The 16,780-nt window shown below is 40.3% G+C and overlaps 1 protein-coding gene across 2 annotated transcripts in view; it reads right to left on the minus strand.

The window, feature by feature from the left end:
• prkcg (protein kinase C, gamma) overlaps positions 1-16,780 on the minus strand; it is a 24,110-nt gene extending 7,330 nt beyond the window's left edge. The window contains exons 1-12 of one of the 2 annotated variants that reach the window (XM_088997879.1): positions 16,623-16,780; positions 16,430-16,545; positions 13,367-13,436; positions 11,671-11,869; positions 7,705-7,736; positions 7,530-7,612; positions 6,102-6,213; positions 5,515-5,643; positions 4,595-4,751; positions 3,339-3,540; positions 1,737-1,934; positions 8-181 (exon numbers count right to left, since the gene is read on the minus strand). In XM_088997879.1, the coding sequence (XP_088854005.1) occupies positions 8-181; positions 1,737-1,934; positions 3,339-3,540; positions 4,595-4,751; positions 5,515-5,643; positions 6,102-6,213; positions 7,530-7,612; positions 7,705-7,736; positions 11,671-11,864 (1,281 nt within the window). In that variant the 5' untranslated portion in view covers positions 11,865-11,869; positions 13,367-13,436; positions 16,430-16,545; positions 16,623-16,780. The remainder of the gene's footprint in view (positions 1-7; positions 182-1,736; positions 1,935-3,338; positions 3,541-4,594; positions 4,752-5,514; positions 5,644-6,101; positions 6,214-7,529; positions 7,613-7,704; positions 7,737-11,670; positions 11,870-13,366; positions 13,437-16,429; positions 16,546-16,622) is intronic. The other variant, XM_088997878.1, reaches the window with a different exon arrangement.

Consider the following 16,780-nt stretch of genomic DNA (forward strand, 5'->3'; position numbering starts at 1 on the left):
GTCCCACGTCAGTCTGGAAGGCGCAGTAGAGGGAGGTGAGAAAGTGTGGGCGCATCTGCAGCGCCAACACCCTCCTTTCCACCAGGGCGCTTTCCGTGTCCTCGTCCTGGAAGAGGACGTCCTTCTTCAGCACCTTGACGGCAAAAAGACGCTCGCTGCCTCGCTCCTCCGCCAGCAACACCTTGAGAGGCGAACATGGAGGAAAGTTCACACCGTTTCATTCTGACCCACTGGCGCCGCCATCTTGGATCTTTTTTTCGGCAGGCGTTAGTTAGCCCATGTCGCTAGCCATGTTAGCCATTCCAAAAATGTCACCGGCAATCAAACTGTTTCATTTTGTTGAATGGCGTCCACGGGCACGACGATAGATAGTCAAACTTCGGTTTTCATCCCATTCGCTTACTACTATTAGTACTACAAATACTACTACTACTACTATTATTACTTCTACCACCACCACTAATACTGCTACTAATACTAATACTACCACTACTGATACTATTTTCTCATTGGAGATGAGAATAAAAATGGAAATACTGTACTACTACTAATACCATGTCTACTACTACTGCTACTACTACCGCCACTACTAATACTACTAATACTACCAGCACCACTACCACTATTACTACTACTACTACTAGCACCACTACTACTACTACTATTAGTACTACAAATACTACTACTACTACTATTATTACTTCTACCACCACCACTAATACTGCTACTAATACTAACACTACTGATACTACTATTTTCTCATTGGAGATGAGAATAAAAATGGAAATACTGTACTACTACTAATACCGTGTCTACTACTACGACTACTACTACCGCCACTACTAATACTACCAGCACCACTACCACTATTACTACTACTACTACTATTAGTACTACAAATACTACTACTACTACTACTACTATTATTACTTCTACTACCACCACTAATACTGCTACTAATACTACCACTACTGATACTACTATTTTCTCATTGGAGATGAGAATAAAAATGGAAATACTGTACTACTACTAATACCATATCTACTACTACTACCGCCACTCCTATTACTACTAATACTACCAGCACCACTACCACTATTACTACTACTACTACTAGCACGACTACTACTACTACTACTACTATTAGTACTACAAATACTACTACTACTACTATTATTACTTCTACCACCACCACTAATACTGCTACTAATACTAATACTACCACTACTGATACTACTATCTTCTCATTGGAGATGAGAATAAAAATGGAAATACTGTACTACTACTAATACCGTGTCTACTACTACTACTACTACTACTACTACTACTACTACTACCGCCACTACTAATACTACCAGCACCACTACCACTACTACTATTAGTACTACAAATACTACTATTATTACTTCTACCACCACCACTAATACTGCTACTAATACTAATACTACCACTACTGGTACTACTATTTTCTCATTGGAGATGAGAATAAAAATGGAAATACTGTACTACTACTAATACCATGTCTACTACTACTACCGCCACTACTAATACTACTAATACTACCAGCACCACTACCACTACTACTACTACTGCTACTACTAGCACCACTACTACTACTACTACTACTACTAATACTACTATTAATAATAATAATAAGTCTGGTTCGACTGTAAGCAAAGTGCTATGTTGGGCCAAATGAAGCTCCTCAACTCACGGAGGGTCTGCGGTCTGCTTACCTTTCCAAAGCTGCCTTTACCGAGCACCATGAGGAAGTGGAAGTCGTGGATGCCCACCTTGCCCTTAACCGGCCCGTGGGAGTGGGAGCGGGCGGGGCGACAGGAGGTCGCGGGGGTCGGGGGCAAGGGGACCTCGTCGGACGGGGAGGTGGGGCCAACCTGAACCGGCGAGGGTGCCACACCGTCCAACTGGGGTTCCTGCGGAGGTGACGGTTGATCAGATGGCGTTCGAAGGCGAGGGACGAACTTTGACCTTAAGAGGTCGCTCATGGAAGAACGAGGGCGCGCCTTGGTGGATACCGTCAAGCACAGCGGTGGGGGGGGGGGGTCATCTAGAAGATATTTTTCTTTTTTTGAATAGCACTTGAGAATACAGTGATACCTCAGCTTACGAACTTAATCGGTTCCCAGAAAGTGTGTATAAGGCAAAAAATGTGTCTTCCAAACATTAATTTCCTATAGGAAACCATTAAAATGAGAATAATCCGTTCCCAGGTCCCCATAAAAAATAATTTTCAACTAAATAAGCCTTAAAAGTACACAAAATATACCTTACTTTATGTATAATAAATGTGCTACTGTATTATAATTAAAGAAATAAACGGTACTGTATAATAAAATCATTTTATTGACCTTTGTGATGGTCGTTGATGTAGTTGTCCTCTTGATGATATCCGAGTGAAGTTGCCGTGCTTTCTCTGCGATAATACCCTCACTCACACTGTCCCCTGCTAGCTGCTTTTCGTTAATCCAAATCAACAGAAGTTTTTCAACCTCTTCTATTGCCTGAGACCGTTGCTTGGACAACACGGAAACACCCTTAGCCACATTAGCAATGGTCTTAGCATACTGGTACTGGGACGCTAAATCACACAAACGCACACCTCGTTCGTGTTTCTCGATTATCTCCTTCTTCTGCTCGACTGTAATTTTCTTTTTCGGCCCCAAAAAAGCTAAAGTATCCACTCGATAACAAACCACGTCTGCACTCAAAGAAAAGTGGTGACGAAAACTAGTCCCCCAGCCAATGTGGCGCTCCGTGTGTGACCCAAAAACTAGTTCGTTTGCCAAGATTATATTTCGTGAATTTAATGTTCGTAAGGCGAAATGTTCGTAAACCGAGGTATCACTGTCGTGGATTTTTTACAATTGCATTTGTGTCACACTGCTTCCCAAAAATGCCGGGCGGAATCTAGTTTCTGGTGTACACCCCCCCATTGGCCACCAGGGGGCAGTATAAGACGGAAAAACTGATACTACTCATTGAGACGTCTCAACTCCTCATAGGTCAGTGGTACAAGGACCCATCACGGGGGATCATATGACGCTCAAATCGTCTGTCTACATGTGTTGCCGCACCGTGTTTGGTGTGCCGCTTCAATGCTTCCGGCACTGCAGCAAAGATGCTAATTAGCATTAACATGATGCTAAGTGCTTATTTTAAACGCGTAACATGCATTTATCGCTCTGTTGTGGTTTTATTTGCATATAAACACCCCAAAGCGTCTTTTCTAAGGATAAATATAGCACGTGAAAATGCTAAATAGCAACCTTCCTGTCTGGTTAACGGCTCAAAATGCGCCGGTGAAACGTTTGTCGTACCTGCAGGTCCGGATCGGGCACGGGGATGTTGTAATATTCTCCCTCGTCTTGGTCCAGCAGCTTGAACCAACCGCTGATGGGACGGCGGAAGATTTCGCTGACTCCGAAGGACAGCGCGCCCATGAAATCGTTTCGCGACGTGCGGTCCCAGTCCCAAACCTCCACCGACAGGCGACGGTCCCACTGGTGGCCGCGAACGGAACTGCACACACGGTTGACGAATTTTGGAAAATCACTTTCTGTCATGTCTCCATGATATAATAATAATAATAATAATAATAATAATAATAATAATAATAATAATAATAATAATCTTCTTTTCCTTTCGGCTTTTCCCTTCAAGGGGTCGCCACAGCAAATCAGTGTCCTCCATCTTTAGAGGTTTGATCCGCATGTTTGTTTTGGCTAATAATAATAATAATAATAATAACAATAATAATAATAATAATAATAATAATAATGATGTGAATAATAATAATACCAACACTAATAATAATACGAATAATAATAATAATAATGCTAACAATAATGAAAACAATGACAATAATAATAATAATAACACTAATAATAATAACAATACTTCTAATAACACTAATAATAACACTAATAATAGCACTAATAATAACACTAACAATAATAATAATAATAAGAATAATGTGAGTAATAATAATACCAACATTAATAATACGAATAATAATAATGCTAACAATAATGAAAATAATGACAATAATAACACTAATAATAATAATAACACTCATAATAACACTAATAATAGCACTAATAATAACACTAACAACAACAACACTAACAACAACAACAATAATAATAATAATAATAATAATAATAATAATAATAATAATACTCATAATAACACTAATAATAGCACTAATAATAACACTAATAATAGCACTAATAATAACACTAACAATAATAATAATAATAATAATGTGAGTAATAATAATACCAACATTAATAATACGAATAATAATAATGCTAACAATAATGAAAATAATGACAATAATAACACTAATAATAATAATAACACTCATAATAACACTAATAATAGCAATAATAATAGCACTAATAATAACACTAACAACAACAATAATAATAATAATAATAATACTCATAATAACACTAATAATAGCACTAATAATAACACTAATAATAGCACTAATAATAACACTAACAATAATAATAATAATGATAATAATAATAATAATTACAATAATAATCTCCCGCAGGCTTTTACTCACAAGGTAAAACTCTGGTTCCAGACTGGATTGAGTGTGGAGCGGATGGTCTTGGTCTTCTGTTTGCTGTGACTCTTCGGGTCGGGAATCAATTTCAGTTTGACGTACGGGTCGGACAGGCCGTTTGGATCCATGGGCATCAGGTTGCGAGCCTCCCGCACTGCCGATCACAAGACACGACCGATATTTAAAGGACAACCGACGTCACTTTTGTGTTTCCTAACTCACATCAGAAACACGTTTTATAGCATCTAAAATACCCAAAACACGCAGTATGATATTTTTCGTCAAATGCAAAACACCAATAAAAATGACTTCAAGTGTCCAAAATCTGCAAAAAATTGAGCTGCGAATTGGTCATTTTCAGAAAGTCCCGCCCCCAGTTCGTGACGTCACGCCAAGACATCTTGCTTCGCTGGAGAATCAAAACAATGGCTTCAGAATATGCTTTCTTGTTACACTTCCAGTTATGAATATGATTCAAATAGTTCCGAAGAGGAAAGCATACATGTTTGCAATCAATTAAAGAATTTATTCCGTGCCATTATGAGGCAACATTGAGGGAAAATGTCTCAACAAAAAAGAGGCACAAAATGGCGACCTCCTGTGGCCACCTCCGTTTCCACAGGCTGATAAATTCCTTATATGGAGCTTGGACACCCTCTTCTGGCGGCTTTTGGGTGCAACACAAGGTTTTCAGACCAAACAATACAGCAAAATACATTGACGTGATGGAAGGACTGCTACAATGTGTCTTTTTTTTTCAGTCACGGGGCGTTCCTTTAGTGACGTCACGTACGGACTCGTCACCAACTCAAAAACAAGACTTCCGGAATATTCAGCGCGAGTCTTAAAACGTAAAATATAGTTATAAGAAAACACAACCCCTGTCCTAATGCATGCTCCCGTTGAGCGTGTCTCACCTGTGACAAAAACGTCTTCCTTCTCGCCTCGCACCGTCAGGTGGATGCGGCCACGCTTCTCGGTGTGGTCCTGGCCGCAAAGACTCGGGACGCTGGTCTCACATCGTCGGTGGACGTTCATGTCGCAACCTCCAAAATAAAGTCAGGAAAAAAAAAATATATATATATATATATATATATATATATATACACACACACACACACACACACACACACACACACACACACACACACACACACACACACACACACACACACACACATATAACTCCCCCTGTCTCCCCACCCAAAAAGTAAAAACGAAAAAATATATATGTATAAAATATACACACACAAATATATATAGAGAAAGAGATAAACAGCTAGCTAGTTAACTAGATAGATGGAAAATATAATATAAATATAATATATATATATATATCAATAAAAGCAATATTTTCTACCAAATGCGGAATGGCCATCAGACCCGATAAAGTGAGAGGAAAAAAAACCTCCCTTTGGGTCAGGCTTTAAAACAAAAATCAAAGAAAGACGACTGGCCATAACTGTGCCCAATTTCTCTTTGGCTAAGTGTCAATTGTACCTACAGGCGCATTTCATGCCTTGATGAATGAGGCCGTAGAGCAGCGAGCCGCAGTGGTCGCAGAAGGTGGGGCTAGCGTAGGTGTGCACCTTGAAGGCGTGGCGACTCCTCAGGTCCTGGAAGGGAGGGGGAAAAAAAAAAAAAAAAACCTGATCGCCGCGATGGAACGGAATACTCGTCAATCAGAAATGGGCCGACGTGGAAACGGGATCAAGTGTATGTGCTTGTATGACTAGTCTTGTGAGGACCAATAACATTTTATACCATACGTAGTGAGGACATTTTTGACAAGTGACGACCTTTTGGCCGGTCCTCTCAAATTTTTCATTTTTAGAGCAGGGGTGTTAAACATACGGCCCGTGGGCCGAAACCGGCCCCCAAGGAGGTTTGATGAGGCCCGCTGGATAAGTTAAAAGTGGAGAAAAAAAAAATGCAAAAACGACACGGAATTTATACTTTTAATTGGGTGCAATTCAAGGATTGTCCACTAGCGGTGCTGTTTCGTTCAACATAGAAGAAAACAGCAGTTTCGACACCCTCATTAGCCAAAAGGCCATTATCCAAACAGAGAAAAGTAGATAAGGAGTGGAGAATTTTCAATAAAAAATGGACCATGTCATTTTTTTCACAGAGGGAGGGAAACCATTGTGTTTGGCGCGTTTTCAACAAGTTTCGGTATTGAAGGAATGATATTTGGTTATTTATAGCATATATGGTATAGCCCACTTGACATCTACCAAGGCCATATGTGGCCCACCATGTGAAATGAGTTTGACACCCCTGTTCTAGAGGGGCTATATATGCACCTGTTAAAGTTTCAGAAAGGTCCTCACAAATTCACCCAAAATGATTTTTTTTGGTGTGTATTTTCATTTCACTTGGATACACACACTTTTTACTCACTGTGTGTTTATGTGTGTGTGTGTGTGTGTGTGTGTGTGTGTGTGTGTGTGTGTGTGTGTGTGTGTGTGTGTGTGTGTGTGTGTGTGTGTGTGCGTATGTGTGTAGTTAATGAGAGGAAAAAGTTCATACCACAAAAAGTCAAACAATATTTTAACCAAATTCACTACAGGGGTGAGGACTTTGAATGTACCCATTCAGAAACCTCACTCCCGCTGCTCACCCACAGAAAAACTTATTCCGTGACTGTAAAGTGACCTTGAGAGTTTTGAAAGGTGCTTAAAATGAAATATATTATTATTATTATTATTAAATAAGTCCAAAATTTTAAAATAATTTAAATAAGGATGCGTATGTGGAACGGTCGCGGCTTGGAATTGAAGCGGATTTACGGAAATATGAGGCAGTCTCTTTTTAATGTTATTTTTTTATTAGTCTCTTTTTTATTAGTTGGCCAACCCCCCTGAAATAGATGATGAATGAATGTGCTTTTTCTTCTACGCTAATAAGATCAAAAGGAAAGGCATCTCACATCAGGTGTGGGCGCCGTCACCGAGCCGGGACAGGTGAAGGTCACAAACTCGTGACATCTTTTGTGTACCACAAAACTGCAAACTAAGAAGAAAAAAAAAAAGATTTGAGAGGCGCAAAAAAAGAGAGACGCTCAAGTCAGCAAATCATCGCCGTTTCGATCCGTGTGTGCGTACCTTGACATTGGAATCCCTGTTTGCCGATCCCCCTGCGAGCAAGCGAAGAAGAAAGAAAGTCCAAACAATTAGGACACCAAACGCCATTTTCCACAGCAGCAGCAGCAGCAGTTATATAACATTTTTTTCCCCCGCTGCGCCGCCTTGACACAGTCAAAGCGTCTCCTTGGCGCGTTCGTTGAATCATTCAAGCCGTTGATTGACCCCCGAAAGGCCACTCGGCATCAGGGCCTGCAGTCGATCGGCCATTTTGGGGCTACGGGGTGACAAATAACGGCCATTTTGGGGCTACAGGGAGTACATACCTGTCAAATTATACACTTTACCCATATTTTCATCATTTCAAATAATGTACGCCGTACTATACGGCAAACCAGCAAAAGTAATCCTCAATTGTCTATCTATCTATCTATCTATCTATCTATCTATCTATCTATCTATCTATCTATCTATCTATCTATCTATCTATCTATCTATCTATCTATCTATCTACAGTGTCGACCTACCTACCTATCTATCTATCTATCTACAGTATCGCCCTACCTACCTACCTACCTACCTACCTATCTATCTACAGTATCTATCTATCCATCTATCTATCCATCCATCCATCTATCTACCTATCTTGTCGCTGCGTACGGTCGGATTGATAAATGCACAACATGCGTATGCACAGTAAGCTATCTGTATTTCCGCGTTTGTTAGCGTTTTTTTTAATTACAGTGAGACCTCAACTTACAAACACCTTATCTTACAAACTTTTCATCTTACAAACGTCAAATTTATGAAAATTAAACCTTATAATAAGCACTATTTTCATAATACACACCCACCACGGCTGGCGGAGTGATCTTCGGCGGAAGCACACGACCGAACAGCACCAGAGGTTAAGTTACCAACAGTCCTTATGGAAGGTGACTGTCCTTCCATAAGCCATCAACAACCATCAAAAAGGTCAATAAAACTTTATTTTACAGCACAGTTTATTTCTTTGATTACAGTCGTCATGTAATGCGCCTCTCTTTCCAAACAGCAATTCCCTTTGACCTTCGACCTTCAACGCCATTCCATCAAGACATAAATGATCATCACAAATGTAAATAAAGTGACTTTATGATACAATGCAGTGTATTTCTTTCATTACAATACAATAGCACATTTATTATACACAGAATAAGGTATGTTGTGTGTAGTTTAAAGGCTTATTTAGTTGAAAAGTATATTTTATGGAAACCCGGGAACGATTTATTCCCATTTTAATGGTTTCCTATGGGAATTTTATTTTTGAGATACACACTTTTCACCTTACACACTCTGTCTGGGAACCAATTAAGTTCGTAAGTTGAGGTCTCACTGTATTTCAAATAACGTACGGCGTACTACAACTTATATACGGTAATTGTAATCATTTATAAGGGAAGCTATTAGCTAAGGTTGACAGGTATGGGAGTATACAGATAACGGCCATTTTAGGGCGACGAGGAGACTAATAACGGCCATTTTGGGGCTACGGGGAATATACAAATAAGATGCGCTTATACGAAAAGAGAGACCCGAAGTGGGAGGGGGTGAGGGGGTGGGGGGTGATGTGCCACACGTGAGTGATATTCTGCTTTTGACCAGCAGAGGGCATGAGAGAGACGGCTATGACGCAGCAATTCAGGTTCATCGGACGGAAAGAAATCATGTGTTCCTTATTATGAAATCAATATTTCTGTAACTACAATAAATAAATAAATAAATAAAACAAATAAAACAAATAAACGAATACAAATATAAATAACATAAAATAAAACAAAAAAATATGTAAATAAAATAAATAATTAAATATGTGAATACAATAAAATAAAACAAATAGATAAATAAAAAAATGTTGCAAGAAAACTCATCTTGGTACTACCAAAAGCCATCAAGTACCATGCCTACAAATAAATAAATAAACAAACTAATAAATAAATACATAAATAAAACAAATAAATGAATAAAATAAAATAAATTAAAGCAAACAAATAAACACGTAAATAAAATAAAATAAACTCATTAACTCATTCACTGCCATTCCCGAATTTGTTCGGGTTTTGTTTTTTTTCATGCTTGGGTGCCAATCAAGCGCTGGCCATGACCTCTGGCAATGTTTTTTTATTTTCCACAAGGGGGAAGCATTTCCTTTTTTTCCCCATGTTAGCGCTTTGCTCCAGCTTCAGCTGTTGTTAAAGCGCTATATGATCCAATATGTATGGATTGCATTGTATTTTGGACAGATGCCCTCATTTCATGCTCATATAACTCCAGACCCATATAACTTAGGAATTAACAATTTTTTTCTGCTGAAACAATGGAGTCTAAGGTTTCTTACGCTGCATTGAATGTTGATGTCGTCCTAAAACTCAATATTCTGTGGGTCCTGGAATTCGAGTGACAATGACAAAAACCCTGGCACTGGAGTGAACGCATTGTTTGATCGTCTGGCAGTGAATGTTTTAAAATAAATAAGTAAATAAATCCATAAATAGCCCATAAAATAAATACATCTATTCATCCATCCATCCGTTTTCCACCTCACAAAAGACCAAACAAGCAGCTGCTTGTTTGGTCACAACATACGAGTTTGACTGCCAGTCGCCATAGTAACGGAAGTCAGTTTCTGCATGGCGCACGGGCAGGCGAGCCGTAATTTCTATTGTATTTTATTTGTATTTTTTTGACACGACATGGACTAGTGTATCTCACCTCGGCCATTTTGTTTTTTGTAACTAAGCAAAAACTCAAGTGAAACGACGCCCGTGAAGAAAAGATTGCGATAGCGCAATCAAGATGGCAGCCAACTGGTGGGGAAACTACCCAGAGGCTGCTGGCACGCACGCACGCACCTGCGACTTCGAGCCTCGCCATATGTCACAGCGCACCCACTTATCCAACGTTCTGCTCAGCATCTCGACCAATGTCGCTCACCAGGATTCACACATTTTGCCTTTTTTTTTTTTTTAACCCTTGATGGGAAAAACGACTCCTATTGCTAAGCTCGCTAAATTTGTGAAATCCTTCTTGATTTGTAGATTGATCGTCCATATACGGTGATACCTTGGCTTACGAACTTAATTGGTTCCCAGACAGAGTGTGTAAAGCGAAAAGTGTGGATCCCAAAAATTAATTTCCCATAGGAAACCATTAAAATGAGAATAATCCGTTCCCAGGTCCCTATCTAGGCTATCTATTAACTATTAGCTATCCATTAGCTATCAGGCTAGCTATTAACTGTCGGCTATCTCGGTGTCTCTTAGCTATTTATTAGCTATCCATTAGCTATCTAGCTAGCTATTAGCTTTCTAGCTGTTGGCGATCTGGCTATCTATTAACTATTTATTAGCTATCCATTAGCTAGCTGGCTAGTTATTAGCTGTGTAGCTGGCTAGCTGTTGGCTATCTTGCTGTCGTTTAGCTATTTATTAGCTAGCTAGCTATTAGCTGTCTAGCTGGCTGGCTCTCTGGCTATCTGGATATCTATTCGCTATTCATTAGCTAGCTAGCTAGCTTTCTATCTATTTGAGTTACTACTTGTTGTCGAATTTGTCGTCGCGAGCTCAGTCAGTGTTGCTTGATAATCAATAGTGACTTTTAAATGATAGCTAGAGAGCTAGCTGTTAGCAATATAGCTAGCTAGCTAGCTATTTGAGTCAGGAAACATATTAGGTATCTCGTTAGCTGGCGATCTATTAGCTAGTTATCTAGCATTCTATTAGCTAGCTAGCTATCTATCTTTTTGAGTTATTCCGGGTTGAGTGAACACTGCCGCGTGAGGCTGCCGCTGCTAACCCACAGAAAAACCGTATCCTGTGACTGTAAAGTGACCTTGAGCGTTTTGAAAGGCACTTATAAATCAAATGTAATATTATATTTTTATTTTTTCGTGTGGGCTAAGGCGGGGAGGTGTTGGTGTTTGATGACTTTATGCGGGTGCGCGCGTACCAGATGAAGTCGGTGCAGTGGCTGCAGAAGGTCGGCTGCTTGAAGAAGCGAGCCGTGAACTGGTGATCTTTCACCTCCACAATCCTTTTGTGTTTGAGGGCCCCCTTCCTTTGGAAAACCGGCACCCTGGGCGGGGGCGAGAGGGGCGACGGCAGCGTCGGGGAGGCCGGCGTCGCCGAAACGGGGGCCGACATCACACCTGGGGAAAAAGAGAAGCCAGAATGGACTCACTGGAGGCGGAACGGAGCGTGCGCTCCGGTCACCCGAGTGTGAAATCACGATTGCAGAAGCACATGATGGCCATTTTCACCTCCGTGTCCTCCCCTTAACGTGTCCAAAAGATCAATGGCCGCCCGCATTAGAGCTTCATCACGTTTGTTAGAAGTCACCCTGTTAGGGGCCAGGGTCACTCTTTTAGTTTGGTCGTTAAAGGCAACGCCATGTTCGTTTATGTCAAAGTGCGGCCCGAGGGCCAAATGCGGCCCGTGGTCCATTTTCATTCGGCCCGGAAAGCCTCCGTCATGATATCAATCATGTCATGTCTAAAAAAAAATTGGAAATTTTCTAATAAAAAAAAATATAAAATGGAAATTTTCTAATAAAAAAAAACAAAAATGGCGATTTTCAAATTTTAAAAAAATGGCAAATTTCTAATTTTTAAATACATTTCAATTGATGATTTTCTAATTAAATAAAAATATTAAATGGCAAATTTTAAATAAAAACAAACTAAAATCGGGATTTTGTAATTAAAAAAATTAAAAATGGCGATTTTCTAATAAAAAAAAATAAAAATGGCAAATTTCTAATTTTTAAATACATTTCAAATCGTGATTTTCTAAGTAAATAAAAATTTAAATCGGCTAATTTTAAATACAAAAAAACTAAAATCGTGATTTTTTAATAAAAAAATCAAAAATGGCGATTTTCTAAAAAAAAAAATGCCAATTTTGCAAGTTAAAAAAAATATATATATAAATGGCAAATTTCTATTTTGTTTTTTTTAAACGGCCATTTTCAAACTGTGTAAGAATAATCTAAAATGGCCATTTTAAAAATTCGTAAACGTTTTCTAAAATATATGTCAAAAACTATCGGGCCCGTCCAGTCATGACTCTCCATTTGACATTTCCTCAAAAGCTTTTTTGGGATAACCGACGGCACATCCGGCTTACAAACTGGGCCACCATTTTCTCCAAGATTGGATCTTTTTAGCCATCAAGTGACAGGTGTGGAGGGAAAAAGGACATCATGAAGGAGAGAGAGCTTAATTCGGCGGCAAAGCGCTCTTTGGGGAGAATTTCCGTCACGAAACAATTAGCGCAACTGTCCCACATAGCGCCAACAAACTCTCCCCCTCCCCCACCACCGCTCGGCCCGGTCGCCATGTCCAACCCAACTTCCTCTGTTGCCCTATCAACAACACCCTGCGTCCACATCAGAGCCCGGGTTACCATCACCCCCATACTGCATCCCCCCCCCCCCCCCCCCTAATCGCCTATTGAAAACGTAGTTTGTAACCCGAGCGTCGCGACTGTCACACCGATGGATTTGGGTATCATACACGAGTTAGCCCGAAGCTAAAAGCAGCGTCTGGAAATGGGGGGGGGGGGGTGTTGGAAAAATGGGGTGTGGGGGGTGGATTGAAGATGCCAAGAGGGAGATATTCGACGTTCCATCATGCAAGGTAAAGTACCTGGAAATGTCAAGTCTTTCGGAGGAAGGTTGGCGTGGCGACAGGGGGGGGGGGTTTGAATGGCCGTCACCTATCGTCGAAAAGGGCGGGGGGGGGAGGGGTAAGATGCGAAAAAACAATCAAGAAACAAAGTAAATTAGCAGAATTGGAAAGGAAATGAGGCAGCGTAAATGACAAAAAAAAATCCTAATAAAAATAACAAACCAAGATGGACGTTTTCTCAAAACAAACAACGAGAGATTAAAAAAAAACCAATGATTGGACGCCTTCCTGGAAGCAAAAGATACAAGTTGTAAATATCCGACAAGCCGACGGCGAAAAACGGAGAAACGGAGAGGTGCAACTCGCTTTCTAAGATTCGCTCCTGTTTTTAGTGCCACGAAGAAAAAAAAAATTTCGAGAGAGAGAGAAAAAGAGAACGCGAACGAGTGAGCGAGAGGAGAGGCCATTCATTTGGAAATCTGGGTTACGTCTCTCAAGAGGGGCCTGGGGAGGTGGAGCGCCAAAAGGGCCGGGGGAGGGTGCAAAAGGCGCCCATTTAGCTAGCTAGCTAGCTAGCTAAATGCCCACCCGGAATATAAATTGTATAGTTAGCTATCCAGTTAGCTATCAGGCAACTGTATAGCTAACTATATAACTAATTAGCTATCTAGATAGCTATCTAGTTAGTTAGTTATATAGTTAGCTAATTAGCTATCTAGTTAGTTAGTTATATAGTTAGCTATCAGTCAACTGTATAATAATAATAATACATTTCATTTCTAAGCGCCTTTCAAAACTCTCAAGGTGACTTTCCAGTCACAGGATAGCTAACTATATAACTAATTAGCTATCTAGTTAGTTATATAGTTATGTATCAGGCAACTGTATAGCTAACTATATAACTAACTAGATAGCTAATTAGATAGATACATAGCTAGCTATCAAGCTAGCTATCAAGCAAGAATGAATGAAGAATGAATGACTTTTTTTTTGCCATCGTTTCTATTTATTTATTTATGCTACTTAGATAGATAGGTAGCTTGATAGCTAACTAGATAGATACATAGCTAGCTAGCTAGCTAGCTAACTGCCCATCCAGAAAAGGCGTGAGAGGCGGTTGGCACTTAATCGGCGGCAAAAAAAAAAAAAAACGTTCATTCTTCATTCATTCTTGCTTGATAGCTAGCTTGATAGCTAGCTAGATAGCTGGCTTGATAGCTAGACAGCTCGCTATGTATCTATCTAGCTATTAAGGTAGATAGCTGGATAGCTTGATAGCTAGCTATATAGCAGGCTTGTTATCTAGCTAGCTAGCTATCAAGGTAGCTATATAGCTAGCTATTTGTCTATGTATCTATTTTATTATGTGTGTAATTACGTATTTAATTATCTATTTATTTATGTATGTAGTTATTTTTGCTATTTAGTCGCCTCCCAAGCTGTCATGAGCAGTCCCAACCAGGCCAAATCTGGGTGACGACGCGGGTCGGAGGGCGCTGGGTGGGGGTGGGATTCTGGCTAACATGCGGGTATGTAGAGAGGAGAGAACAAAAAGGTCAAAGGTCTAATGAACGGAAATGTAGGTTATTAGTCTCCCGATGACCACGCTGCCAGACAATTAATTCACAATTCTAATTAGCAAGATTGTTCGAGAGCAAAACGGTGTCAGCGGCGGCCCGGATAAGAAAGCGCTAGCGGGCGCCATCATGCGCCAACCCACGTCTGCTTGCCATACGCATGTCGTCGCCGCGCCGCTCGCTGCCGACGTGCGCCTGTCCGTTCATTCAGCAATCAGGGTGTACGTCCAGGCGACAGAGATACTGGAAATTGCTGAATGACACGGCTTTGAGGTGATTAGTGAAGGAGGTAAAAGAAGCCATTTTGCTTTTGAACGACGAACGGGAACGCTACGTTGCCCAGGCCAGCTAACCGACGCTTCAAACTTGCGAAACAGACGGAATAATGTAGCTTTTTTTTGTCTTTTCTCTTACGATTGAATGTATCTAGCGATCTAGCTAGCTAGTTACCTAGCTGGCTACCTTGCTAGCTATCTATTTGCTATCTATTAGCTGGCTAGTTGTCTATTAGCTAGCTAGCTAGCTAGCTAGTTGAGCCAAGGTAGCACCAGGTAGCAAGCACCTCCATCTTAAACATTAGAAGCCTGTTCTAAAAAAAGTGATTGGGCACCATCAAAGTCAACAATCTTAGCGATCTATTAGCTAGCTAGCTAGCTAGCTAGCTAGTTAAGCCAAAGATAGTGACTGAGGGCACCAGATAGCAAGCACCTCCATCTTAAACATTAGAAGCCTGTTCTAAAAAAAGTGATTGGGCGCCATCAAAGTCAACAATCTTAGCGATCTATTAGCTAGCTAGCTAGCTAGCTAGCTAGTTAGTTGAGCCAAAGATAGTGACTGTAGGCACCAGATAACAAGCACCTCCATCTTAAACATTAGAAGCCTATTCTAAAAAAAAGTAATTGGGTACCATCAAAGTCAACAATCTTAGCGATCTATTAGCTAGCTAGCTAGCTAGCTAGCTAGTTGAGCCAAAGATAGTGACTGTAGGCACCAGATAACAAGAACCTCCATCTTAAACATTAGAAGCCTGTTCTAAAAAAAAGTGATTGGGTACCATCAAAGTCAACAATCTTAGCGATCTATTAGTTGCTAGCTAGCTTTCTATCTATTTGAGTTACAGTTATACCTCGGTTTACAAACCCCTTGGATTACAAACTTTTCTGTTTATGAATGTTAAATTTATGAAAATTTAACCATGGCATCCAAACTATTTTTCGGGATACACACGGAGCGCCACAATGAGTGATGAGTCGTTAATAGATAACTAATAGCTAGCTAGTTAGATCGTGAATAGATAGCAAATAGATAGCTAGCTAGGTAGCCAGCTAGCTGGTTAGATAGCAAATAGATAGAAAAGATAGCTAGCTAGGTAACCAGGTTATAGATAGCTCCCAGCCAAAAGCTAGCTAGATAGCCAATATGTTTCCCGATTCAATTAGCTAGCTAGTCAGCCATATAGCTAATAGATAGCCACAAACCCTTTGACAGAAAGATTTTCACCTACCGGGTCAGGCGGGCCCACTGAAAGACATTTTGACAGGAAGTGTCCCCCGGCAAATGTCCATCTGTCCACAGATGGTTCACTTGGCGTTCATTCTAGCGCATGTTTGTAGCGTCAACCTGTTTCGGATAGAATAAGCAAAATAAATTAAAGCCACTGCGAAACTTGAATTATTGAATTAATTCAGAAGACGCACATTTGCATTGAGTCCATTTTCTGGATCTTCAAATGGTCCATCCTGGGCCGCATGAGACATTCGTTTTTGTCCAACTTGCCTTGAATGTGTCCTCTCTGGTAACACAAACACACTTTATAACAGCAAAGTTAGCTCATGTGTCCGTTTGGGGCCTTGTG

This window comes from Hippocampus bargibanti, linkage group LG06, assembly GCF_051943395.1.
Source record: "Hippocampus bargibanti isolate YZ-2025 linkage group LG06, ASM5194339v1, whole genome shotgun sequence".
Classification (NCBI taxonomy): Eukaryota; Metazoa; Chordata; class Actinopteri; order Syngnathiformes; family Syngnathidae; genus Hippocampus; species Hippocampus bargibanti.